Below are 27503 nucleotides of genomic sequence, written 5' to 3' on the forward strand. Positions count from 1 at the left end.
GAGCCTGTGCTGAACCCGAGGGCAGCTTTCCATGGTGCTGCTCTCTGATCTAGGGACCTTTGTATACTTTTCCAGCATTTTCTACATTTACCTCAATCTAAAACCATTTTTAAAAAATACTGTTTTGGGTGTATGGGTGTTTGGACTGCATAGACGTGTGCACCACATGCATGCCTGGTGCCCATGGAGGCCAGAAGAGGGCATCAGATCCCCTGGGACTGGAGTTACAGATGGGTGTGTATCCAGGTGCATCCCAGGACTCAAACCCAGGTCCTCTGAACCTCTTAACCTTTGAGCCAACCCTCCAGCCCTCAGTAACACTATTTTTGATGTGTCTATCCCCCTCGCATAGTAAGAAAGGGGCCAAGCTATTAATTCCTCCATTCCCAAGTGGCACATGGTGGGTGCTCATTGATGAATTTGGTGGACTGGTGGATTCTCCCTCTTATTTTCCTACTGAACCAAAATGCAACCATCTTGTGATGAAATTTGCCTGGCTGGGGTTGCCAGCGTTAGCTTAGGTTGGAAGCAGCAGGCTCACAGTGAGGGAGGGAGGAAACAGCTTGGTGATGTGCACTTGGTGTAGGCTGGGCTGGCAGAGGCAGGCGGACCTCTTCGAGGCCAGCCTGTTCTACACCAGCCAGGGCTACATAGTGAGACCTTGTTCTGAAAACAAACAGAGAGAGGAAATGAGGGACTAGCTTTGGACCTGGTCCTGGAGAACCTCTAGGTTTGGCTTTCCCCCTTTGCCAACCTGTAAGCTTATCTTTGTCCCTGCTAAAGATGTTTCTGGGATGGGGGCACTTGCCTTTATCAATCATTTCCCTTAACGCTCATAGGGAAAATTTTTGTGACTGAAAGTTGAACAAAGTCACAATCCTTTTTCTAAATTCCAATCTGGAGACCAGAGAAGTCTAGTTGCTTGCCCAAGGTTACACAGCTAGTTGGGGCAGGATCCTATCTCCTGGTTTCCTTTCCTCCTGGAGCAGGCCCCTCGGGAAGTCTGCCAATGATTCCTTTCTTTCCCACATTCTGAGGCACCTCCTGTGGGGGCGGGCAGCGTGTCGAGGCCAGTGGATGGGAAATGAAGTCAGTCTTTGCTCTACTAAAGATTTTTTCTTTGAGCTGTGTCCCAATTAGCTCCAGATTTCCACAGTTTAGAGCCAGGGTCCCTGTGGCCTTCAGCCGGTTGGCGTGAGCAGAGGCCAGCCAGCCTCTGCCGATCTGGGGGTTGAAGCTCAGGCTAGGCAGCCTATTCTGGAGCTAGTTGCTGCCTTTACACCGAACCAATCATGCCAGAAAGTCATCACTATGATTTCAGAACTGTATTGTGAATTATGCAAAGCGCGCAGATAATTACAGTCGACCGCCCAGAACACAGAATGCATATGCTGTAGGGTGGGTAGCCCCTATGGTGTTTGCCAGAATTGAATAGTTCTCTGTGAGGGGAGGGGTAGGAGTGTGCACCCTTGCCTGTTTAGTGGGTTTCTTGGCACCTAATTTGATTTAAGAGTTAGTGCCTGGAGAAAGAACATACCAGTTTTGGTCGGGGGACAATTTTGACGAGCTTGGGAGTATTTTTCACAAGTTTTGGTGTCGTAAATGAGTCACAGTCTCATGTCTCATGCAAGAGAGGTCGTTTGAACTCCAGGGCAGCCTCAGCCTGGGCACCTGAAACCTCCTAGTCTCTCCTTGCCCACACATCCTTAATTTTCTCCCTGAGGACAGGCCCAGGTTCAGACCCCTCGCCATTTACCCTCATCTTTGCCTGGGACAAATTAGTTCCACTTGAAGCTCTTTGTCCTTGACCAAGCGCCCCCTTCCGCCACTACATCGCGATGGTGGTTTTGGCGGCAGCAACAATTGAATTTCTGTCAAGAGCTAGACCCTAGAACCCAAAGCCGAGCCTGTCTCTAGCCGGAAATGCCTTTCCCCTCTGGGCACCGAGTTCGAGTTTAAGCTGTGCTGAGAGCCAGCCAGCCCAAGGTGGCTGTCAAAAAAAAAAAAAAAAGATAATTTTCTCGCCTTTCACCTAAAAATTTCCACCACACTCTAAACTCGTCCTGGTGTGTAAGACCTTAGAGGAGAGATGGCATGGGAAGCAGTCACCCGCCCCTCGGCTGTTCTGGGTGGCCGCGCCCCGTGTGGGTTGGTTGCTGTGTGTGGTGCTCAGGGTCCTTTGCCTCGGGGAACCGGGGAAAGTTGGGATCACGTGCTGCAGTCGGCGACCTCAGTGCACAGCCCTTGTGGGTTGCGACCCGGGCCGTGGACCTGCTGCCCAGGCGGGCACTGGGGGGACGCCAGCCGGTACTGCAAGCACACTGCGGCGGTGAGGGTAGGGAGCTGCAGCGAGGGTGGGCCAGCGCCCTGAGGACAGCTGACCACCGCCCCCTTCCCCCAACTCCGTGCCGAGCTGGAGGCGTGACCTCTGACCCCTAGCCGGGCCCACGCCCCGAGGAGAGGCTGGCAAGCTCTTTCTTGTTCGACAAGTTCAAGATGCCGAGGGAGCTTAAACAGAATTAATCGCTTAGAGAACGGAGATCACCGCTCCCTCGGCGCGCGCTGTCCCCGCGCCACGGCCAAGACGCCGGAGAGCTCTGGAATTCCGGATAGGCGATCGGGGTGGGCAGGAAGGTGGCGGAGCTCTCGGGAGTCTCCAGGCCTGCAAGGGGAAGCCAGCGATGCCTGCAGGGGACCGACCGCTGGAGGGAAGGCTTCGCCTTCCAGCAGCTCCAGTGCACGTAATGAAGGCGAGAGGACTCCGCCAGCTCCGGGTGGGCCGGTTTTGCTTGCAAGAAGCTGGCGAAGCCCTCCCAGCCGCCGTGCTCAAACGCGCCACTCCAAGACCGAGGGATCGCGAGACCCTAATCCAGGCCCCAAGTCCGGTCCTCAGCTCTGGTTTTCCACAGATAGTTGCAAAAGGAATAAATTACTCACCTCGGGCCAGATCCAAGTTTTCCCCAACAGAAGGGGCGCGGGACCAACAATGAACCAACTCACATGACCATGTCCGGGCGCGCACAATCACACACAGACACAGCCACCCAATTTCTTCCACGAATCTATCTGTCTGGCACTCTGGAGAGAGGGAGGAACGCGTTTTGAGAGAGCCCCGTCACCCCTCCCCTTCTCCCTTGCCGTGAAATATAAAAATTCATTTTTATTGCAAGAGCGGCACCGTCCTCACCATCACGCACGCACGGAGCCGCACTCGCGTATTCACACTCTAACTCGTCAGCTCCCTGAGCGCCTGCATTTTCTTTGGAAGCCGCTTGGAGGTTCATTAATATCATTAGCATTTAACCCCCTCCCTCTTCCCATCTCCTCCCCGCACATGGCTGACGTCAGACCCCGCCAGGAGTTGGGGGAAAAGCTAAGTGGGCCAGGGACGCCCTATTCCCCTCCCCGCGGCTGCCTGTCAGAGCGCTTCTGGAGATATTACCCGAGCCCCGGCCCGCAGCCACAGGCACAAAGTCACAGGGTAATGAACTTCGGGGACCCTTCGCCGCGGTGTGCGCGGCTGTCCCTGGAAACTCGGACCTGGTAACCTCTTCCCTTGGAAGATCTCCCAGCGATCTAGTTTCGCCTGTCGGCGCCCGGGATCCGGCAGCGCGGAGCTCATCTGCCTCTGAGACCGCGGCTTTGATTTTCGTCTTTCCATAGAAGATCAGCGGTCTGTAGCGATCTGGCCAGCAGACACGCCTGTGTGGAAGGAGAGATTGGAAACTGAGTAACAGGAATGGGGAATGAGAGGGATCTTGCCCCCTTTGCTCCGTAGGAAGACCATTTCCGTGTCTCCATCTCTGTCCTTCACTATTCCCCTCGTGCTGTCCTCCCCCTTCAGCCTGCCTGTCCATCTCTCCATCTGTCTGTTCGAGCCTGTGTCCATATCAAGCCGCATTCCGAGCAGAGGTTTTGCTAGAGCCGGGAAGAAACTTAAGGATGCTTCCATTTCCACTGTGGAACGAATTCTGAGCGCCGGGAGAGCAGGGCGGCGCGCAACCAATAGCCACCTGTCCGGCCCGTCCGGGAGCCTTGCAGGCTGGAGGGCGGCTGGAGAGCGGTGGCGCCCGGTGGCGACGTGGGCGCTGCGGGCCGGGACTCCAGCAGTGCCCATCAACCGCTGCGCCCCGGGACCGCCAGCATGAGCAAGCCCGCCGGATCAACAAGTGGGTACCTCTCCAGCAGCCTCGGGGTCCCGGCGCGTGGCCTGGGGAGGGCAGGCTGGGAGGCCAGGGAGGTCCTTCCCGAACTCTCTGAATTTGAGCCTCAGGGTGGGACTCGGTCGAGCGTGTGAGTCCGTTGGCCTAGCTCCCCTCAGATGTTGCGTTGGAGCGGTTCGTGAAGCTGAGAGAGCAATTTCGTTGCTTCTGGATGCTAGCATCCCCCTCTCCCGGCGTATGGGGAAGGTTGCGACCCGTAGCAGCCCACCGGTCCGGCGAGTGGTTTCTATTTAGCTGCCAGGTGCTGTGGGTGGGAGGGGTGAGTCGGGGGCGGGAACTGGGCCGCAGCTCCAGGCTGCAGCCGCACAATAACGCAGCCGCTCAAAACTCGGAGCTCCAGAGCGCAAAAGCAACTCTGCAAAGCGGATTTTGAATGGAATGCTTTGCGCCCCGTTTCTAGCTATTTCAAATAATCCTGCAAAACCGGGAAGCATAAACCATTTAAAAGTCACATTTTCCTTAATCCTAAATCCGCGTAGGTCATAACTGGGGAATGTAAAGTATGGCGAGCTACTCTAGCAAAGAAAGGATCAAATCCCTAATCCCAGGGACTTTCCGAGCGGGAGCCCAGCACCGGCGGGAGTCCGCGGCCTGCTCACTGGGGCGCTCCTTCCCTTCCTCCAACTTCCTCTCCGGTGGAACGGCCAGCTGCGGCTGACCTCTTCCGACTTCCCGAGACAGGAGGGCAGAGTTACTCCGATGTGCTAGGGCGTTTGCGAGCTCAGAATCTGCAGAACCCGAGATTGCGTAGGCCTGATTAGGCGTTCGGAAGGCGCCTACAAGGTGCTCCCATCTCCCCGCAGCTTTTCAGTTCCCGCCTTCCGCGGGCCCGAGGCTGTGAGTTCTAGGGTCTTTGCAGAGGGCCCACACCCCGGAGCTCTCCAATCACCCGTGTTGTTTTCTCCTATAGCATTTTTGGCGCTCGCTCTCTGTGAGTTCCTTCCCGCCTCCCCCTTCACTCGCCCTCATTGTCCCGAGTCTTTGAAAAGTTGGGAGAGCCCTAGCTACTTCTGAAGACTGATAATGAAGTCTCACTTAGGATGGGTGCAATTCCAGCCTCCACCTCCCTTCCCGTAAGAAGTAGGTTGTGTTTTTATTTTGTGCGTTTGTTTTGGTCTGAGTGCTGAGTTTAAAAAATTAGAATAAAGTGAACGTCAACAAAACGAGAAGAAAGGAAGTGTTCAGAGCTAGGGCCAAGAGAAGGGACCTAATGCACAGCTTGAGCGCAAAGACTCTTGTGCAGGACCGCGGTTCCCCTTAGCCTTGGCCTATCCACGCCCTAACTGTTCGGATCTCTCAGAAGTAGTGCAGGCACAAAACAATAAATTGTTTTTCTAGGTGTTTTCCCCCAAGAGGAGCAGAGGGAGACCATTCCCGTTGCATTACAAATCTCACTGCAAAACCTGAAGTTGGAGGGCCTGGGTTGGTCTCCTGGCGCGTTCACCCTGGGGCAGCTTAACCTGTCTCTGACAGCAAAGATGGTTTGGGACTTTTGCCCTTTTAGAGCTCGAAGCTTCCGGAGAACTTGAAATGTGGGGCTTTGGAGACAAGGAAAGGAATCCGTACGAAACTCAACTTCCAGGTCTGCACCCCGACTCTGTAAACTAGGCAGACGCTGCAGACTCTCCGGATTTGGGGGAGGGGGTTCAGAATGGGCACATGACGTGCAGGGCACGTACTAGGGAAACCTGAGTTTTCTAACTTGCTAAGTCAGAGTTTGGTCTTGAAGGCCTGGAGCCTCGGTTTAGGTTGCGGTAGAGGTGGCTCTTGGGGAAAGGCGGCAAGTCCCTTCTAGAAGCGCCCCTTCACCTAGGAGGCTTACACACTATGGCTGCCGCCAGCAGGAGACCTGTGGCCCTGTGGCCTAGGCCGTGAGGGGGTCTGCGAGCAGTGGAGCGGGTCTGGACCCAAGGGGCAGGGAGGTCTTCATCTTCTCGCGACTGGAGAGCAGAGCGTTGTCACCCGGGTCCCCGCCTGGGTGGTAACAAGACCCTGGCCAGTCACCCTTGCAGTCCAGACTAACTTCTTTCAACAGCCTCTGATGGTAATTACAGTAATCGAAGCTGCCATATATCTTTAGGCAATTATGATACACAAAAAGCCCCGAGGGGACCCCCTGGGGAGGGAAGTTAAGAACCGTTTTCCAGCCTCAGGAAACTCGGCTTGACTCACGTCTGAGCTCGCTCGGCTGGCTAAAAGAGGGGAGCTTTGCCGCAGTCAACCAGCTTGTCTGTGACCCCAAGTCACCTTAACGTGGCTGGGTGGCGAAGTCTGAAGCGTCGGCCCTCCATGCCCTGGAATTTTCGCTTCCCTCCCTTCCGTGCCCCGCCCCAGTCCGTTTCTCCTCTGCCTGGTCAGTCCTTTGACAGGGCCGGCCAGCAAGCCCAAGTGGTGACAGTCGAGCATCCTGACCGATGAGTCAGTAAAGGGTCACCCACCCCGCGCTGGTCTTCTCGCTCCACTCGGGCTCTCCAGAAATAAATGACCTTAGCCTCCAGTCTGGGTGGGAAGCCTGGGCAAGGGGGCCCACCACTGCTTCCCCCCCAAGGGCTCCTTTGACATCGCGACATCGGTGCTACCGGGAAGAGGAGGGCAGCTGGGGCGATAGTGCTACTGAGTCCTTAATATGCGTCCCAGGCGACTAGAGCGCCCGGGTTTCGCCGGCGGAGGAGAACGGTTGAAAGATGTGAGATCCTCCTTTGCTGTTTCCAGAGTGAGAGCGGGTGCTGTGCAGCAGAGCTCGTGACCGATGCTCAGGCGCGACCGCGAGTTGTTTGGGGGAGTAGTGACAGGCCCCAGGGGGTGGAGGACAAGACCAACACTTGGTTCTCTCCAACCCCTCCCTCCCCCCCAACAATCTCGCTCTTGCCCTGCGGGAGAGGGAGCGCCGAAGCGGTGGCCGCAACGCCGAATGCCTCCCCCGCCAGCCTTTGTCGCCGTCCGAATTCCCATGCTACTCTTTTTGACGGGTCACTGGTGGCTCTATAGGCAGGTGCTGCGGCGGGGTTGTAATTACCCCGGCTGAGCCGGGTCCTCACCGACCTCCCCCTGCCGGGTCCCCCGCACTCCCCCCCTCCACCTGAGGCTGAGGCCAGGGCCCCGCGTGCAAGCCCGCCCAGGCGCCCAGGGATCCCGGAGTAAGTTCCTACCCTTCGTCGCCTCCCAGCCCCTGCAGACAGCGCCTCACCTCCCCAGCGCTGCTGGCTCAGGGCTTCCCGCTGCCGCCTCTCCCGTCCCCAATCTGGATGCTCCAGGAGCGGCTCTCCGGTTCCCACGAGGCCCGAAACCGCCTGGGCCCGGACTGGAATGCCTTTGACCCGTAGCGACGGGAAGGAAAATCAGGTGGTATTAATCGTTATTGCCTGTTTACACTTTTTACAAATATTCCCTTTTATTTTCGGAAGAATTTCTACGTTAATAAATTGCTTCAGGCACTTGTTGGGCTAGAACCTGAGAGAAAACACCCCCACACCCTCTTTCTATTTTCCTCTACCTAACGCCCCTCCCGGGCCGAGGCCTCGCCAGACTAGGAGAGTCCAAGCATAGTTCTCCTGTGTGGGGTAGCAATCCCAGAAAAAATTGGAGCCATTCAAAAAACAAAAACACCCACCCCCTTCCTCCAGCAGCAGAAAAATGCAGAGAAAGACGCACCCAGGACTAGGCAGTGAGGGGACAAGGACCTGGGGGAGAGGAGGGATCTCCAAGTCACAAATTGGGTAGCTCTCCCTCCTAGACCCTTGATTACCTCCCTCCCCCTCAACTTTCTCCTAAAAGAAATAATTTCTCAAACGTGAAGTACTAAGCATTTTTCCATAGGTAAAGAGAAAGTTGGGCAATTACCACTACCCTTATTATCATTAATAATCTGAGGATTAGCATCACAATAATAATCCTAATAATAACAACCCCGGGCTCAGCTCAGAGAAAACGCGATTGCCTTCCAGCTGCCATCCCCAGTTCCAGCCGTGTTTGTTTTTCTTCTTTTTTCCCTTTTACATTTCAAGTTTGTCTCCTTGCGCGCTTACTAACAACTTTTTTCTCTCTCTGTTAAATGCAAGAGCGAAGGAGGGAGACGGCCAAACTTTCGGCAGAGCAGAAAGGCAGCGGCGGGCCGAGCTGCTGCCCGGGCCTGCTGTAATCTTTTATTCCAAAATGGGTCTCGGCGATTAGAGGAGACCCAAATACATGTAGCGGTGCATGAATAACGCTCATTGTAGGAAGCTGACACTTGCTCAAGGAAAAAAAAGTTTGGCTATAAAATCTCTTCATTATTTGCTTTTACCGCAGTTCCATGCTAATCCCCTCAGAGGTCAGATTGCTTAGCACCTCTCTCCCCCTCTCCCTTTCCTCCCTCCCCTCCTCCCCGCGCTCCCTCTCACCCTTTCCCCCTTTACTTTCTGCGGTTTCAGGTCGCATTTTAGATATCCCCTGCAAAGTGTGTGGTGACCGCAGCTCCGGGAAGCACTATGGGGTCTACGCTTGCGACGGCTGCTCTGGGTTCTTCAAGAGGAGCATCCGAAGGAATAGGACCTATGTCTGCAAGTCTGGAAACCAGGTACTCCCAAGGGTGGAGCTGCCGGGCTCCCCTTGGCGCCCCACACCACCCCATTTCTGCCTAGGCTTCCCCCAAATTCCCTGACCTGGGTTCTCTTCCTTCCTTGCCTCAACTTTGGGTGGCCCTTTGGCTCTGGAAATGCCACGTAAGATTAAGAAAGGCAAATGAGTTTATGGGAGAGTCAGAAAGCCCATGCTTGATTTCCTACACTTTTTTTTTAAAATTCCTTGGTCACATTTTGATGTGAGTAAGGCCCTCAAGGAACTTTAGAATCTAATGCACAAGTAGTAAGCCGAAGAAAGTGTCCCATTGCGCTGCCCACCCTCCACCCATTCTTAGCGGCAGCCAAGCTCAGTATACAACCATGAATGGTACCTCAGAGCCAGGCCACCACCACCATATATATCCATCTTCATCTCCTCCATCTCCATCCATCCATACACACACAAACACACACACACACACACACACACACACACACACACACACACACACACATCTTCCACCACTACCTTTAGATAAGACTCCAAAGTAAAGGCTGGCTACTTGAAAGCCACGGTGCTTGCCAGAAGCAGGCAGGTGTGAGGACACAGCACTCGTGTGACTCAGGAAAGTGCAGGGTGAGCAAGAAGAGGAGGCTCGAGGAAGTCAAGTTCTCATGACTCTTCCCCTTTCTGCTCACAAGATGAGCTTGGGGAGTTGTGGTTCAGTCTGGCACAGGATGAACTATCTCTCAGACACAGGGTAGTTAGGGAGGGAGCTGAGCCCAGCTATGGCTTCCAGCAGAGCTAACAGGAACCACCTGTGACTTCATTCCCAGCTCAGTGGCTTAACATCTGCTCTTAGCATTTCTGATAGGTTTTGATTGGCAGCACACACAAGCCATGTTCATTTCGCTAAGTTATTTTGAACTCTGCAACTCTCTTACCTGCTTTCTTGGGTCCTCAGTGTCTAGCTCATATATATCACATTGTATACACATGTGGGACTGTATCCCAAAAACTCCAAAGGTTTGAAGTTCAGTAGACCACCAGATTGAAACAGGTATCTGCTTAGATTGTTGTTGTTGTTTGAGAAGGGCCTTAGTCTGCAGCCTAGGCTGGCTTGAAACTCTTGATCTTCTTGCCTCAACTTCAGCTCTGGGTTGCCAGCCAGTCCATATTGTCTTATACTTGTATGCAACAGACAGAACTGGGGGATCTGAGATGTTATGCTGTTTGAGGAGCTGGCTATCAATTCAGAGACAAATTTTATCAGTCCAAAATGTTTGCAAAGGGGTAAAAACAAATCCATCAGGCCTGTGTCCCTTCCCTGGCAAAGAGAATAAAGGAGTCAAACCCGAGGCTCTCCCCCTATCTCACCAGCTCTAGATACTTATATACATTTGATATGATTTGAAAACCCACTTGAGACACTTGGTTTTTACATGTGTATCAAAATACTGGAGAAGATAACATTCCAATTGGGCATTAAACTACATCTAATAGTAAATAATTTGAAACTCTTAACAGTTTTTTTTTTTTTTTTTTGCTGATGGCCAATTACACTCCAACTTTCTCCCAGGACCTAAAAATGTCCTTCTCTTGTTGTAAGACTAAGTAAAGACCATTTCACTTCCTTATTAACAGCAATGCTGACGTTAGAAGTTGTTATGAGCATCCATCTATCTTTAAACAAATGAACATATCTTGCTTTGGTTTGGTTGTGTGTAGATCCATGCTGGGTATGTGCTGTGAATTACATCCCCAGGCCAAGTCCACCTCTTTTTTTTTTTGGGGTGGGTTTGTTGTTGTTGTTTTTGTTTTTTCAAGACAGGGTTTCTTTGTATTGCTTTGGAGGTTGTCCTGGAACTCACTCTGTAGACCAGGCTGACCTCGAACTCACAGAGATCTGCCTGCTGAGTGCTGGGAATGAAGGCCACCAATGCCGGGCAGTCCACCTGTTTTTAATTGGTGAAGAAAACTGTTCGAAGCTGTGTGTTCGTTCTAGTGTGTCATTTTCTTGATAGATATTTCAGGGAGGAAATTCCTCATTCCCACTTCAGTGGCTATGAATATTTAAAATTGTGAAGCAAAATAAAAATCTTTTTCTATGTATAAGGCTAGGAGTGTCACATGGTGGAAGGATGCTTAACCAGCCCTGGTCCCATCCTCAGTGCTCCAAAACAAAAACTCACACACATTATGCACCTGTATCCATGCTCCCCCAGTAAAGGTAGCAACACAAACACTGAAAGAAACATCTGAACAGGCTGTGGTAGCGGGGCAAAAGGGTCACATATTTAAGACCAGCCTAGGCTACACAGGAAATTCCAGGTCACCCTTGCTGTAGAACAGGAAGCCTATGTTCCCAAAACCCACTGCCTGGGTGCAGCTCAATGGTCAGTACTAGGCTGCTTCCAACAGGGTCTCACTATGTAGTCATGGCTGACCTGGAACTCACCAGATCTGTCTTAGATTAAAGGTGTGCACCACCACACCCAGCCAGATACTTTTTTTTTTCCCAGACAGGGCTTCTCTGTGAAATGGTTGTGGCTGGCTGCCCTGCCCAAGTGCTGGGAATAAAGGCATGCACCACCACTGCCCAGTGTCAAATATTTTTATTCACCTTCTTTTCCCCACAGAAAATCACATTAGACCTTTGATTGCTCATCCCTGTCAGATAAATATTTGTAAAGCAGCAACTATCTTTTTTTAACCCTGTGTCTCCTGTGCCTTCCAGAGTTTTCCTCAGGCCTTCAGCTCTGCCCCAACACTCTCTCTGCTGGCCTTGCCCTTCTGAAAATCCTGGCTGCTGGTTCATATTCCAGGGCTAGCTTCTCCCGTGGACCTAGCCTGCGGCTAGACCTTGGGACCTCAGGGTTGTCAAAAGCTTTGAGTTGTGTAAGAAACTACAAAAGCAAAGGAAAGAGCACAGGCAGTGAAGCCTAAGAGGCTGAGGTTTATCTGTCAGAGCAATGGGTTCGCTCAGGAGATGGCAGCAAGCAATAGACTCAAGGCCAGTAAGGCAAAGACTAGCAAAGGCGACACCAGCGCTAACCCACAGGCCTGCTTCCTGCAGAGCTCAGGGCCAGGTTGCTGTCTTAGGTCCTGAAAAGCTTCGTCTGTGCTGGCTCCTCAGGTCCGTGACTAGTTCCCTCTTTAGCTTCTTAGCTCCTGGAAGCTCTCAGAAAATCAGGAAGGACCATTTTTTGATCAACTCCCTGAGGTCAAGGACTGGTCTTCTTGTCCCAACCCCGGGAATCCCAGCCCCTAATGTACCTGGCCCTGCCAGTGGCCCACGGTCACTAGGTCTGGACCTCTCTGTCCTGAGTAGGTGGCCGGTCAAAGTTCCCACACTGGGCCTCCCACCCCAGGCCCAGGTGCCCGCCTAAGGGCTCTGGGGCCTCTGACTGCCTGTGATTTGTTCCAGGGAGGATGCCCCGTAGACAAGACACACAGAAACCAGTGCAGGGCGTGTCGACTGAAGAAGTGTTTGGAAGTCAACATGAACAAAGACGGTAATCAGTGCATGCCTTTATTCTTCTAATGTTGATTGAGTAGTAACTAAATTATATGTACAGAAAATAGATGGCACTCCCATGCATGTAAATCATTCTCCAACAGAACCCTTCTCTCCAGATGCTGGGAATTGGCCTCAGGCTGTCAGTTGTAGCCTCTCTTAGAAGGCTGCAGTCCCCAGCTGACCTAACTGTTCCCAGAACAAGTCCCACACCCACCCGGGAAGCCCCAGACCATACTCACTGAGGCAGTGCATGAGGGCAGAAATCCAGTGCTCAGGTGCAGACTTCCTACTTAGGGTCCTGACTCCATTCCACACCTCTCCTTGTATGTAGTCTTTAGTAACCTCCCTAAGATCTAGATTTCAAGTCCTCAATGGCAAATTCAGTATGGCCAGCGCGTTGGCCCTAGGCTTTTCAAGAACCTTTTCTCAGTGGACAAGAAGACGGAGAAAGGGGGCTAGAGAGGCAGGATGACACATCCTTTAAGGGCACTGCCAACACCCCACTCCCCTGAGGCCCAGATTTGAGCCAGGCCTGGGTCTTCCAGAAGCTCCAGGATCTAGAAAGTGGTCCAGGCTACCCATCCCTCTCCTCCTCGGGTCAGGACTTGGCAAGGGCATCCTGGCCTAGGCAAAGATAGAGAGAGAGAGCCTGGGGTGCAGAGTGAGCTTTGCAGTAGGGATCCCTCCGAGGCAGGGAGCCTGCCTGGAGTGCCCCCTTCCACCGCTCTGGAAGCAGGAGGGAGAGTCCAACCTGTTGAACTTGTGTGTTGACAAGTTGTCAAGCTGTGCGGAGGAAGATTGCCCTGAATTAATTTGTTTAAACTGTTGGTGGTAATTGTCACATCTCCCTTGCCTTCCTCTGCACACTCAGAGATGGCTCTCCCTTGTCCCATCTGCCAGGGTTCGAGGGCTGGGGTCTTTTTCTCCTGGGGCCTTGGAGGCCATTTGTGGGGGAGACTTAGAGGTGGAGGGAGTCAACCTCTGCGAACCTGGTTGTGTGTGATGTTTCTTTTTTTGGTGGTGGGAGAGAGGGCAGCTTGTTCTTTCAGAGGCCCATAGGATCTCCAGGGTTTCCCTGGGATCCCAGGGAGGGGAGGACGCTGAGCACTTTCCTCACTCGTATCCAGCTCAGATCCCTGCTTCCCACCTGTGCTGGGAAAATGTGGCTTTGCGCTTTGCCCTCTCGCTCCTGGGTGACCTCGCGGGGGGCGGGGGGGCCCAGACATGAGGATGGAGCGACAGTCGGGCTGCATCCAAGTGTCACTGAGCCTATGACCCCAGGTCTGTGTCCATCTGTCTGTCTGTGCAGCCGTGCAGCACGAGCGGGGGCCTCGGACATCCACCATCCGCAAACAGGTGGCCCTCTACTTCCGTGGGCACAAGGAAGACAACGGGGCCGCTGCCCACTTCCCCTCTGCGCTGCCAGCTCCCGCTTTCTTCACTGCGGTCACGCAGCTGGAGCCGCACGGTCTGGAGTTGGCCGCTGTATCTGCCACCCCTGAACGGCAGACTCTCGTGAGCCTGGCTCAACCCACGCCCAAGGTTAGTGACTTTGCTGGGTCCAAAGAAACTTCTTGGAGCAAAGCGGGGGAGGGGGTAAACCCGCCCTCTTCTGAGCTGAGTCAGGGAACCGTGTAGGCATCCCCTGGTGCTCCAGTCTCTGGCTTCCTCCTGACATTTAAGGCAGACTAGGGCACCCTCTGAGCGACTACGAAACGCGCGAACTCCCGAGAACACGGGGTGGATGGAGGCCAGAAGCCTGCACTATTAGGAAACGCTAAATCGATCATGGTTGGTGTCTAATCCCAGAGTGCAGCCTTAGACGCTCCCAGAGGCCAGAACTGACCGAAACAGTAGTTGATTCCACCTGAGGGAAGGGGCCTCCCGAGGTGCCTGGATCTATAATCTTGGATTTCAGTGAGAGAGAAAAATATTAGAAATCACTGTTGGGAGGGCCGTCCCTCCCCCACTCTTATCCCCCCCCCTCCCCCGCCTACTCACTTTCAAGCCACTCCCAGGATTGGCCCTGCCAGCAGGGACACAGGCTGAAGTACCTGGGAAGGTTGCCACCTAGGGACTGCACTCCAGGCCCTGGAGCTGATTCCTCCCAAGGCCCCCACTGAAGGAGAGCCTAGGATTTCCCCCCCAGAGGAGGCCAGCTGCGGCTTCACACTGCAGGGAGTCCAAACACCTGGGCACATACACACGCACAATATTTAATATTGCTTTCTTACCCTTGATGTGTATAATAAGCTCTGGAAAGTAGTGTTATGAATATGTTGTCAGTTATGAATGGGAAAGCTCTGTGAATGATTAAGATGTCTAATTGAAATATTTCCATAATATACTAATCCTTTCTAAAAATACTCATATGCATATTTGTGTTTGGGATGCCTATTAATTTATACTTTTTTCACTTCTATTTTTATTTACACAAATGCAAGCAGTTCTTGTCTAAATTGGGATCCAGGCCTGGGACTTGGTTCAGTCCAAGGAAAATTTACTGCAGGGGACAGAATAGCCAGAAGCTCCCAAAGAACGGAAACATGCCTCCCCCAGTAAACCCCAATCCCTAGATTCTGCAGCTAGGGATACTTAGAGGCAAATGAAAGCCAAAGCAGAGCGCGGGTTCCCTTCTCCCCCACCCTCCGTTTAGCCAGGACTTTGGACTGTCAGCTGTTTGGCGAAGCTGTGGTTTCCTCACCTGCAGGCTTTTCTCTTCCTTCTCCAGTATCCCCACGAAGTGAACGGGGCCCCAATGTATCTCTATGAAGTGGCCACGGAGTCAGTGTGTGAGTCGGCTGCCAGGCTTCTCTTTATGAGCATCAAGTGGGCGAAGAGTGTGCCGGCCTTTTCCACGTTGTCTTTGCAAGACCAGGTACGACCAACAGCGCACAGAGGGGTTGGAAAGGAAGCTTGTCTTCAGCCTTACAGGCTGGACGTCACCTGCGCACATACTGGCAATGCAGGAGGACATTCTGAAGCCCGGGGAAACCATTTATCTTTGCCAACATCATCCTTGAGGTTCAAAATATCTACCAGTGAATCTGCTAGAAATGCAGCCATGTTATTTCAGGGTAGCTGGATGTGCTGTATGTAAAACACGTATAGAAGTACATTATCTCTTTTTAAAGTTTAATTGAAGTATCAGATTTCAAAAATTTCCTTTAACACTGGAGATAAGCCAGGCATGAGAGAGGCTGCACAGCTGTAATCCTAGTATTTAGGAGGCTGAGGCAGGAGAACCTGGAGCTTGAAGTCAGCCTGAGCTATGAGGAAAACTATTGATAAAATGGTGTTTTCTTATGACATTCAAGCTGAGAAGGTGGCATGGGTATTCATTGGCAGGGCTTTATGACTTCAGCTTTTTATTCTCCGCGGTGATGTGCACAGCCTGGGCTAGAGGCTAATCACCGTGGAGGACCAAAAGGCACATGTCTTGTAGATTAGTGTCTTGTTGGTCCGATTGCAGACATTGCTGGGGACTCAGATCCAGGGCCTCACATGTGAGGATAGTATGCTGTTGCCACATGACACCCCTCCATTCTCCCCTCTTTTAGAACTTTTGGAAACAAAAACGGAAAGTAATTTTATATGTTCAGAAGTAAGAAAATTATGTACATCTAAAAACCTGCATTTAGCAAATCTCATAAAATTTCTTGCTAGGAATATTAAAAGTTGTCCTTGTCAATATTTTTAATCTTAAGAGGAAGAAAGAAATGGAGAGGCCATGACTATTGGCTGCTAAGGGCACTCACAGAAATTAACGACTCTTTTTTTCAAAAGGCCAATAAGCAATTTTTTGCTTCTTTTTCTGTTTTGGATAGCGAGGGTCATATGCTCAGCCAGTGCTCCTCCATTGCATTCCACACACCGTTCTAAAAGCAGAGGACTTAATTCTTTTCATTCCTAACTAGTCATAAGAGCATCCTTCCAGATGCTCCCTTCAGGGGGACAAACAATGTGCCAAACACACGTTGACATCCTAGCATGAAATCTGGTCACAATTATTGCTTACCTCTAATTTACAAATCGTTTTTCTGTACTCAATGCAAATAAAAACGAAACATTTCAAAATAAAAAATTTCGGTCTAATTGTGAATTTAGTTGCAAACCCTCATGATTCTTAGCTTTCCAAAGCAAATTCATTCATATAAGCCAGCCAGCATTGGCTGATTTTGAACAATTTTTAAGCATAGAGAACTATTTTCAACATTATAGGTACAGTCTTTTACCAGGGTTACTGGCTGCCCTTTAATCTTTTGCATTCTCTCTCTCTCTCTCTCTCTCTCTCTCTCTCTCTCTCTCTCTCTCTCTCTCTCTCTCTCTCTCTGTATGTGTGTGTGCACATACACTCACTCTCTCAAACACATGCATGTATATGTATAAATTGGCTATTTTTTTCTGAAAACAAGAATTTGTAGAGTCTAATTCAAATAAAATTCACTTCCTGTATGCCACTTAGCCTTTTGCTGAAAACCCTTCAACAATAAGCAAACTACAGTGAAGTGGAATCAGTATATTAATTTGGAAAAAGGAGCCAGATCTTCATTTTAAATATTCAATAGCACGTTTTATTAGAGTGAAAATGACAAGCACCTTGATGCTGTCCACTTAGGAGTCGCAGAAAAATCAGGCTGGGAGATGAGGTAAACTCAGTAAAACCCGATTAACATAATTACACCCTGATTTTCCCTCATGCCTCTTGGGAATTAGTGATCTCTCCCTCTCCCTCCCCTCTACCTCCCAGCCCCCTCAACTCTCCAGGAAGATGGGGGCCCTGACCTACAATCTTAGTCAGAGTCTTCAGTGCTTTATACCAGAACGAACCACCTGCTCAGCTGCTGGTGGCACTGTAGGGGTTTTAGGTCTCCAGAGAAGTTTCCAGGAGGACAGGCATGGGTGTGGCAAGGGCCTGAGAGGTAAACCCTTTCCTGAGGGAAGGGCACTTTGAGGACCTGGAATGGCTGACTCTGAAATGCATGTGTCTATAGGCACAGCTTAAAAAAGAGAAAATGTGGGAAATAAGGGGAAAATAGATTATTTGATTTTTTTAAAACCAAGACAGGCATTTAAAAGACTTTAAAGGAAATTTACATATGGAAATTGTTTATAAATTTATAAATTACACACTATATTATATTATACATCTATTGTATGACAGCTGATGCTTTTGGAAGATGCTTGGAGAGAACTGTTTGTTCTAGGAATAGCACAATGGGCCATTCCGGTTGATGCTAACACTCTACTGGCTGTATCTGGTAAGAATTGCACAATTTAATGACTTTGTTGTAGAAATTACCATAAAAATACATTACTGAAAAAAGAACAACATGTAAAGAATAACAAATTCCTACTGAACAATAGAGTATACCTGTCATTTATAAATCTATATTTAAATGCAAATAATGTTGTTTTGTTGTATTCATGACTGCTTGCATTGTTATTTAAATGCAAATTACTGTGTTTGTTATCATCCAAGAGAAGATTTTATATTAACTTTCATACAATATAGCCAGTTTACATGGAATCAGATATCTCTGAGTGACAATTGAATAGATATTGATATGCAGAATTTTGTCAAAAATCAATATTAAAACATGAAAATGCCTCCATATTAGAGTATTTATCCCATATTTCAATTCTAGGCATGAATAGTGACAACACAGACTCCCAGAAGCTGAACAAGATCATATCTGAAATACAGGCTTTGCAGGAGGTGGTAGCTCGGTTCAGACAGCTCCGATTAGATGCCACAGAATTTGCCTGTCTGAAATGCATTGTCACTTTCAAAGCTGGTAAGCAGACACAGGCAGGCACAGACAGACCCATCTCTCCCTCTTCTCCTTTTGCCAGCCCATTAGTTCAACTACGACGAAGTCTAGCTCTAGAGTGACATGTGGGGGTTTGTGGGGGACGGTGGTGTTTTCACAGGTGATACTCTGAGCTTTGCTTGGTCTTCCATAGCTGCAGAGGCTTGCATGGTTTCCAGATTGTCATTCACTTCCGGGACACCATGAGACCCCAGTCCTCCCTATTCTGTCTCTCACAGTTTCTGGGTCTTCATTTCTAGTTCCCACACACAGCGGTTCTGAACTGAGAAGTTTCCGGAATGCTGCCGCCATTGCAGCTCTTCAAGATGAGGCCCAGCTAACCCTCAACAGCTACATTCATACCAGGTGACCGCTATTTGCTGTGAACATGTACTTAAGAAAATTGCCTCCATTGTGAATGCTCCAGCAGGCAGCGAGGAGCCAGTTCAAACGTCATGGCTAATTATCCTGTTGCCAGCCAGTTAATTCAGTTAGAATCCATGTCCTCACCTGTCTCTGGGGGGAGGCTGAGAAGGGTAAATTGAATTAGGTGAATGAGCTGACCAAGTTGCTCCCATTTGTGAGCCTGGGCCAGGACAGAGTCAAAGGTCTGTGAAGTCTGAAGCAGTAGATGCTGGGTCAGAAAGTGGTCAGATCATCCCTGGACAGATGCCCTTCTTCAGAGGCCAACCCCAAGTTCAAGGAGCACAGCGTTTCACAGAGGCCATCTTTACTCTGGCCACGACTGCTGCTTGGGTTTGGTGACTGGTGTCTGCTTGGCCATCTGGGGTCCCAGCACCCACCCTGTCACTTCTGTCTAGGCAGGGCCTTCTTACTGACATTGGATATTGCTAGAAACTCTCCCACTCGGGAGCTTAGTAAAGTTCCCCGGGCACAGCACCAGTGTGGACTTTCTAATCTATTGTCAGAAGCAATGAGGCAGGTTTTTAAGAGTAATGAAATCTCTTTAGCTTCTGTGGTGGATCTGAGGTTGGAATAGAATCAAGAGGGACTCATGGAACCCTGTCTCCATCACTTCAGTGTTAGCCATAGACACCATGGTGGAGCTAACTATATGGACAGAGGCCATTAATGCCTTCCTCACCTGAGGGGTCAGAAAAATCCCAAGTCAGCCGTACCCCTGGGTACTAGGAGCTCCTTACGTCTGTCATAAATCACCCTTTGAATGCTGAATGAGTAAAACTATTCGGTGTTTATAAAAACCGTTGAAATGGCATTGCTTGGTAGCTCATGTAAGTAGGCTTTCCCAAAGAAAAGAGCAATGGCGGGGAAATTTAAAACCCACATTGAACTATAGAATATAAGTTGTAGGCACTTAGTTTTGCAGTTCAAAGTTACAGAATGGAACCATGTACACTCTGGACTTATTTCCCCTACTAAAGCTGATTGTGTGCCACAGTTAACCATTGGCACTCAGAGCCAGGAGAATATTCAGAACACTAAATGGAGAACATGGAATTCAGTTATTGATTCAGTCAGGCCTCTGCTAGGTAGTCACCATAACCAGGCGGGTGAGGCAAATTATCAGAAAGAACAAGGGACTGCACTTCCCTTTGTGTGACAGGGGCAGAGACATCACTTTGCACAGGACTGGAGGCGGGGACGTGAAGAGTGAGAGAGAGAATTCAAACTGGGAAAGAGTGAGGAAGATCCAGGAAGGTTGATGAGTGAAAGGGAGAAGGCCTTGCGTGGTGGAGGGATTTCAGTAGGGCAGGGAGGGTGCAGCTCCTGGGCATGGGGGCTGCTGGAGGTGTTGTGTGAAGTTCTGCAGAGACAAGCAGGGGAACTGAGACAGTCTGGTACTCAGGAGCTGCTGACAGGGTGGTCTGGGAGAATCCCACCACAGACGATCACAGTCTGTTTTGGAGACATGGTGAGACACTGCATCTCTTCCAACTCTCTAGTCTCTAGAAACTGCTGGAAGATGTCTGCTTTGTCATGGAGCTCCTAGCTCATGATATCAGCTGGAATTATAGCTTAATGTCTGGAGTCAGATATGTGACAAAACAACTATTCCTTTTTGTCCTGGCTCTTTCAAATCAGTGAACACTCTAAGTATGTCCCGGTCTAGAAAAACAAAATCTGAAATTGAGCTGAAAAGCTAACATGCAAACGTATGCATCTCTTAGTGTCCTGTGATTGACTTCTCTGGTTATCTAGGCTATATGGAGCTAGCTAGGAACCGACACATCACAGTGCCGTGATAGAACTAAAGCTCATGAGTCTGTGGTAGGCACAAAACATTTAGAACTGAAAAAGAAACTTGTAAGTATTCATGCTAATAGATGAAATCAGGGGTACATGTTCTACAAAATAATTAAAAATATGTCTTTATTCTTTACAAATTTCATCCCCATCCCCACCCACATCTCCCTTCCAACTTCATGTACTCTTTTTAAAAAACCCGTTGAGTCCAGTCGGTGCTGCCTGCATCTGCTAAGGCCATCCGTTAGAACACAGACAACCTACCTGAGCCTGCGTCCCTGCAGGAAACTGATGGCTGCCTCCCAGCAGCCATCAACTGTCAAAACATCCTCATCTGGGGGTGAGGCTTCAGGAGCCTCCCCTCATTCGTGCTGGGATTTCAGCTGATTTGATGTTATGCCTGCAGCTACAAGCACGGCGAGCTCATGTGTTCAACGGGGCCTGCACGTCTAGAAAACATTGTTTCAGAGGAGTCTCCTGCAACCTTCACTCTTCCTAACACTCCACCCCACTTCTAAACTGAGCTTTGGGGTGTGTGTGTGTGTGTGTGTGTGTGCGCGCGCGCACACACACTCACTCCTCTGATTGGCTACCATTTCTCAGTCGTGCGGGTCTCTGCATTAAAGTAAGCATCATATACTGGAAAAACCAGCTCCCCTGATGAGGAATGAGAGCTGCGCTAATCTATGGCTATACAGATAAGTATTTAGAGAACCGTTTGATACTGTGCCCATTCACAACATAATACTAGTAGGCGCTCCCCTAAGGCCTATGACCTACTCAGCCACAGGTTCTTAGCGCAGTTAACAGCACCAGGCATGAGTTCATCTTATGGAGTGGTCCTTCAATCCACTACAAAATAATCTTGAGCAGTCAGACGCACTGACACACACATTGTTCTTGTTTCTAGGTGGCACACTACTCCACGTATAATAAGCCCTTCTTGTTGACTGTGACCAGTTCTTTCCCAACTGGAGAATCAAAGAGGTGGGAGGGATGAGTGGATAATCCACTTGCAGACAATCAGGAGTTAATTCTTGGCCTTGGGTGCAGCTTAGTGGTGGAGCACTTGATTGCCTTGCATGCACAAGGCCCTGAGTTCATCCCAGCACCCACGCAAGACGGTTTAATTGTCTGTGGTTTCCAGACTCTCCCAAGCCCAACCTTTCCAGCACACGTTATTTCCTGCAACAGCTTCTCATCGTGGCAAAGGTTTAGCATGTTGGGTAGATGCAACAGACATAGCAGAGACTGTCTAGGCTACCTCAGCTCTACACAGCTCTCTCTGTCCAATCCTGGGAAGGGAAACAGCCACTGAAGAGAAGTGACCAAAGCTAGAGGAAGTCTGGCATGTCACTCAGCACAGAGAATAAGAGGTGACATTTAGGTGTTTTGTTTTTCTATCTGTTAATGTGTTTGGCCGGTTTTTCTGTTTGGTTGGACTTCTTTTGGTTGTTGTTGTTGTTTGAGAGCATCTCATTCTATAAGCCAGGCTGGCCTGGATTCACTATCACTATGTAGTCAAAGCTAATTCTCAACTCACGGCAACCCTCCTGTCTCAACTTCTTGAGTCCTGGAACTATAGGTGTGAACCATCACACCCAACATTTTTTATTTTTACTGTAGATAAGTGTCATCATTTTCATCCCACCTTATTAAATTCCTATGAAACTTGACTATATGAGAGTCAAACAGAGTAGTTCTTTGTCCAAAGCTAAGAGACAAGTGTGGAAGCTGTTCTCCTAGGCTCTCTCTGTAGAGTAGAGCTGTCAGGCGGTTAAACGGTTAAACACAGTTAAGTTCCTGCATAGGAATCTAATACCTCTCAGTTTCTGGCACCTATGGCCTAGGTAGAACAATGTGCAGTCACACACATGTCCCGGAAGTTGTCTTATGTGGCTTTTCCTCAGTGGAGGAATGCTTTCCTGCAGAGGGTATTGATGCCCAACTGCAAGTCATCAGCTGAAGCCGTCTCAGGGCATGAGAGGTATAGCACAGCATCCAAAGACAGAGGGGACTGAACACGTACATCTGAGTACAAAAGTGTGTTGGGCATCAAGTACGGAAATTGTTAAGCAATTTCTCCCATCTTTAATTATGTGCCAATTTCATTGACATGAAAGCTGGGTGGCACTGCCGCCCAACAGGACTCAGTCTTAATTTGCAGTGTAATAAGGGCGGAATTATTCCTGAGAGTGACAAAGTGTAATGCCTGAATAATAATTGGGAGAATTGCTTAGAAAAAGAAGCCATTTTATTTGAGAGGAATGGTCTGCTCAAGAGTGTTGAGAATTTAAAACTATGAATTCCAGTGCCAGATTCATAATCAACCCTATGGTCACTCCCTACAGTGATAATGTTACATTTGTTCTTTGGTTTAAAATTAGCATCAGGTGTCTTAAAGCTGATTTGCCTAGAAATGAAAATGTACTCCCCTTGCTGATACTGAGAGAGAAAGAGCTGAGCACGTGTGTGATTTGGGCAGTGCGTTACTGTTTTCAGGGATTCCAGGAGTCTACTTGTGCAGCAGGGACAGAGGCCCCTGTCCTGGAGGCTACTGTAGCACGCTATTGCAGCAGTCTACAGCACGCTACCGCAGAGGCTCAGGTCAGGAAGTTACCTTGGGGCTGATGCGGGTTCATGTATGAGACGTGAGTCCTTGCTTGTGTGAGGCTCTGACATTGCTTTCCTGGCTTCTCCTACTGCAGATACCCCACTCAACCCTGCCGCTTTGGGAAACTCCTGTTGCTTTTACCAGCTTTACGTTCAATTAGCCCATCCACGATAGAAGAAGTGTTTTTCAAAAAAACCATTGGAAACGTGCCGATTACAAGACTGCTTTCAGATATGTACAAATCCAGTGACATCTAAGATCTCCAGCAACCACTTTCCAAAATGGGGCAGTAGCAGACAGACTTCTACCACGCAGGACAAAGCCTCAACTAACAAACCCTCCTGGAAGGGGAAACCTGGGAATGAGTTGCCTCCAGGAAAACATGCCAGAGGACATAAAACAATAGCTGTGACCCACTGCTCCATGAAAGCAGGACAGCTGCAAAGGGGCGGGTCACTGTCGCCATGTCCTGGGATGGGTGACTGGGGGCCACCGTAGGCTGAGACAGTGGCTCTGCCTCTGACCTGGAAGATCCAGCTGAACTATTCAAAATTGAAAGACAAGTCCCACTTTCTGTTCCTTTTAGTACATCAAGTCAGTTGATCAACAATAGCTTTGTGTATCATCATACCGCGGCCTTCGGAACTCGGTCGGGTCAGAGCATTTATTTTAAAAATAATGCTTAGGTTTTAAATCAAAAGTATTATCAAAAGTTTCCCTTCTATCATAATACTTCATTAAGTGGCCTTCAGAACCGAGTAAGTGAAATGTAGCTTATGCTGTGTAATTCCCCAACCCCCCTTTTTCTGTTCTTCCTTCTTAGTACCACAGGCCAGGCAACCTCATCAAAGGAACTGACAACAAAAAGGAATTTCTCACCAAGACTTCAGGTTGGATGGCATCTCAAAGAGCTCTGCTGAAGGAACCTCCGGGCAGGGAAGATGATTCCAAACAGCAAAACCAAATAAAGTGGAGACCAGTGGTGACTGGGTGAGGCTGATCGCTGTCCCATCCTCACAGTGCTGAAGCCAAAGGCCTCAGGGTCAGCGAGTCACACCACATGGTACACGGACATGCAAGCCAGAAGGAACTTCAAGGAGATGCGAGCTAAATAGGTCCATGATCATTCCATTGCTAACAGCCTGGGGATCTTGAATGCCTTTCAGAGAACTCTGGTCTCTAATAAAGTCTCCAGTGCACGACACACACACACACGACACACACACACACACACACACACACACACATCCCACATCGTCCTACACTCTAAGTTGCTCCTTGGGTATGACTCTATACTTATGGAAATGTAGAAACAAACATTTTTAAATAGCTGCTGTACTTTTCACATTTTGATTTATTAGGTACTAGCACCAAGGGGGGCAGAATTCAGCACTTGGACTAGCATAGGATGAATCAAACTTCTCTTGTACAAAGTGAATTAACTGATTTGTGAAGTTAAAAGGTTGTACTCATTGTATTTACAAAGAATAAAAATATATTGAATTTAAGTAAACTCTGCCTGATTTCCTTCCCGTCTCCCTGGCTTGTTCCTCCCTGTCAGCAACAAGGTGGCGGCGACCCCAGCTGGTGTAAAAACCAAAGCTCGGAGCCCTCCAGCTTGGAGCAGTAAGAACCAAGCTACAAAGGCAATTTCCTTTTTACAGTGAAGCCCATTTGTAAAATGATGAATAAAGAAATAAAACATAAGATCTCATTCTCTACGACACTCAGATGTAATTGCATCTGTTAGGAAAATTGCTGTGTGAGGAAGAACAGGCCGATGAACGGTCTTCATTCCCTACTCGGTTTCCAGCTCTCACCAATCCTGACCAGGAGCTGCCCCTGGTGAGAAAACGGGGGAGGGAGCAATAGGAAGGCCACGCAGAAGTCCCCGGAGAGCTGAGGGAAACGGCCGCTGTGCCGGAGCCCCAAGGTGAGTGTCCAGGACTTGTGGGTGGCCGGTCAAGCAAGAGTTGGTATGCCTCTGTCCGGGGCTGGAGTTAACCACCCACGCCTTGTCTTCTGACTCTTCCGAGACTGGGACAGCACAGTGGTAGAAGACTTGCCTGTTGTACACTCAGCTCTGGGTTCTAGACTCAGAACCATACAAGAACAAAAGGTCCTCAACTAAGTATATAAGAACACTCCTTCAACTCTCTTTATATTTCACAGCTCGGGTATTCCTCAACAGACAGTAGACACGCTGCGGCAGAGAGGAAATGGCTAGGGCCCGTGTTTCATTGGGGGTAAATTCTCAGAATTATGGAGGGGAAAGAAATGAATTGCGTGGGACATGTGTGACTTGGTATCATTTATATAACTTTGCAACCTCCAGACTGCATACTCCTTGCAACCGTTTAAATGTTAGACTGGACATTTAATGCAAGTGTGGGCAGATTAAATACTAACTCTTTGTAGACAGAGGTCAGATTTAGGAAGTGATAAGATCGGTAAGAGCACCTTCAAACATCTGTGTACGGGCTTAATTATTAAGAAACAAAATCAGAAACACCTGTGAGGTCAAAGACAAGCCCTGATGATACTGGCTGATAGGGCTGGGTTGTTCATCCGTGTAATGGTCGTTTTTTGCTTCAGTGCTGCTAGGTGACAATTCCCAAAACACAAATGAATCAAAGGCCCAACCTCTGCCATCAAATGCAAGTCATAGGTCTGAAAAAATAAACATCCCAGATTTTATAAAAAAACTATCTGTCAGATGAGAACTATTGCAGCTTTGTTGGTTTGACTTGAGCTTGGTGTTTGTTGTTATTGTGTTTGTTCGAGGCAAGGCCTTGCTGTGTAGCCCTGGCTAGCCTCAAACTCACAATCCTCCTGCCTCAGCCTCCCCAGGACTGTGCTTTCATGCATGTGCCACCATGCACCCAAAGCAGAGAGGGTTGGGTCTGGATCTCAGTTCATAGAGTTGCTTGCTTAGTGTGTATGAATTCCTGGGTTTGGTCCCCAGCACTGCATAAGGCGGAGGTGTTCCAGCACATGAAAAATCCAGTCCTGGGGAGAGGGAAGGGAAGAAACAAGGGTAATTCTCCACTACATAACAGGTTGGAGGCCATTATGGGCTCTGTGAAAAACCTGTTTCAGAAAAAAAAAAAAAGTAGGTAAAGAAGCCAGTCTTCCCATCCTGAGGCTGTCGCTGCAGACATTCCAAAGTGAAAGAAGAGATGCTGCTCTCTGTACTGATGCTTTAGCTCAGGATTTTCGCAGAAGCTGGGAGCCTGATTTGATTCTCATTTGTAATAGCAGAGATGACCGAAACAAAGACATCCCAGTGAGAACTGGTGTTCTGTGGCTGGTCACACAAATTTTGTTCCTTTTTTAAAATGTTGTTCCTCTTTAATGTCACTGAGAATACTTTGATAGATTAAAATAGATTATGATCCACTAGGTATTATTATGGTTTAGTTTATCACCTCCCACTCTCCTGGGAGGAAGCTTTTATTTGACCACAGGTCTAGCTTTGGCCAGTGGAAAGCAAACTGGCTAAAGATTCTCAAATTATTTCATTGGTAGCTCAAGGTTTTCAATCTAATCTAGGAAACCATGAATGGAACCCACTGGCCAAAGGCCGGCCATTACTGTCTTCCTTGGCTCCTTTTTTGTTGTTGTTGTTGTCTTCAAGAGGGGCTTCCTATTTAGCCCAGGCTGGCCGTCATAATCTTTATTGAAACAGAAACTTTACTTTTCTCATGTATGTGTCTAGCTGTCCCCTGGCTGCCCCCTGACTATCCACCTAGTTGGAGCTCATTCAGTGTAGCTACTTTGGAGTCTTGGGTTTCTGTGGCTATGATAAAACACCATCACCAAAAGAAACCTGGGGAGGGAAGGGCTTATTTCATCTTATGACTCTCAGGTTACATTCCTTCACTGAAGGAAGGCAGAGCAGGAACTCAAGGCAGGAACTGAAACAGAGGCCACGAAGGAGCCACGCTTGGGGGCACCCAGGGGCAGCACCGCCCACAGTGGGCTGGGCCCTTCAATGTCAATCACCAATCAAGAAAATGTTCCACAGGCCATCTGGTGGGGGCATTGTTTAAAATGAGGTTCCCTCTTCCCAAATGACTGTAGCTTGTGTCAAGCTGATCTAAAATAGCAAGCACACCATGTATCATAGACGGTTCTCCGACTACCTCTTTATTGACTGACCTGGGTTGTTTACAGATCTTTCACTACACCAAACTGAACTGCAAAGAACCAAATTTCTATGTATACTTTCTGTGGCCTTGCAGGGTATTTCCGCAGGATAAAGTCTTTGAGTGGTGTTTCTGGGTCAAAGATTATATGCATTTTTAATTTTGATGGATCCAGCCAAACGGCTCTCTAAAGGGTTGTATCAATTTGCACTCCTGCCAAGAGGGTCTGAGAGGGCCCATTTCTCTGCTCAGAATTTAAAAGTGCTTAATCAGACAAAGGCTTGATGAACACTTCAGAAACTGTTAGGAAGATACAGAAAATGCATATGTTCACATCATGAATATGTCTCTGATATGATTCTGTTGCTTTGGGGAGGTGGGTACTGCCTGGCCCCCATAGCCAGAGCTGCAACACTAGAC

General features: G+C 49.1%; 1 protein-coding gene across 1 annotated transcript; it reads left to right on the forward strand.

The window, feature by feature from the left end:
- Window positions 1-3395: 3395 nt before the first annotated feature.
- On the forward strand, window positions 3396-24443 carry Nr2e1 (nuclear receptor subfamily 2 group E member 1). Its single transcript, XM_005073217.4, has 9 exons — window positions 3396-4169; window positions 8633-8778; window positions 12190-12277; window positions 13592-13824; window positions 15014-15160; window positions 17447-17543; window positions 17931-18080; window positions 18356-18461; window positions 23030-24443. The coding sequence occupies exons 1-9, from the start codon at window positions 4145-4147 to the stop codon at window positions 23190-23192; spliced, it is 1155 nt and encodes a 384-aa protein (XP_005073274.1). The 5' UTR covers window positions 3396-4144; the 3' UTR covers window positions 23193-24443.
- The last annotated feature ends 3060 nt before the right edge of the window (window positions 24444-27503 follow it).

The sequence above is a fragment of the Mesocricetus auratus genome, unplaced genomic scaffold, assembly GCF_017639785.1.
Source record: "Mesocricetus auratus isolate SY011 unplaced genomic scaffold, BCM_Maur_2.0 Super-Scaffold_100018, whole genome shotgun sequence".
Lineage (NCBI taxonomy): Eukaryota > Metazoa > Chordata > Mammalia > Rodentia > Cricetidae > Mesocricetus > Mesocricetus auratus.

What these genes read in the sequence shown, in the direction of transcription:
- Nr2e1 (XM_005073217.4), top strand. Translation starts at nt 4,145, where the DNA reads ATGAGCAAGCCCGCCGGATCAACAA. An exon ending in TCTGCAAGTCTGGAAACCAG is followed by an intron (nt 8,779 to 12,189) that starts GTACTCCCAAGG and finishes GATTTGTTCCAG; the next exon opens with GGAGGATGCCCCGTAGACAA. An exon ending in CGTTGTCTTTGCAAGACCAG is followed by an intron (nt 15,161 to 17,446) that starts GTACGACCAACA and finishes ATTGTATGACAG; the next exon opens with CTGATGCTTTTGGAAGATGC.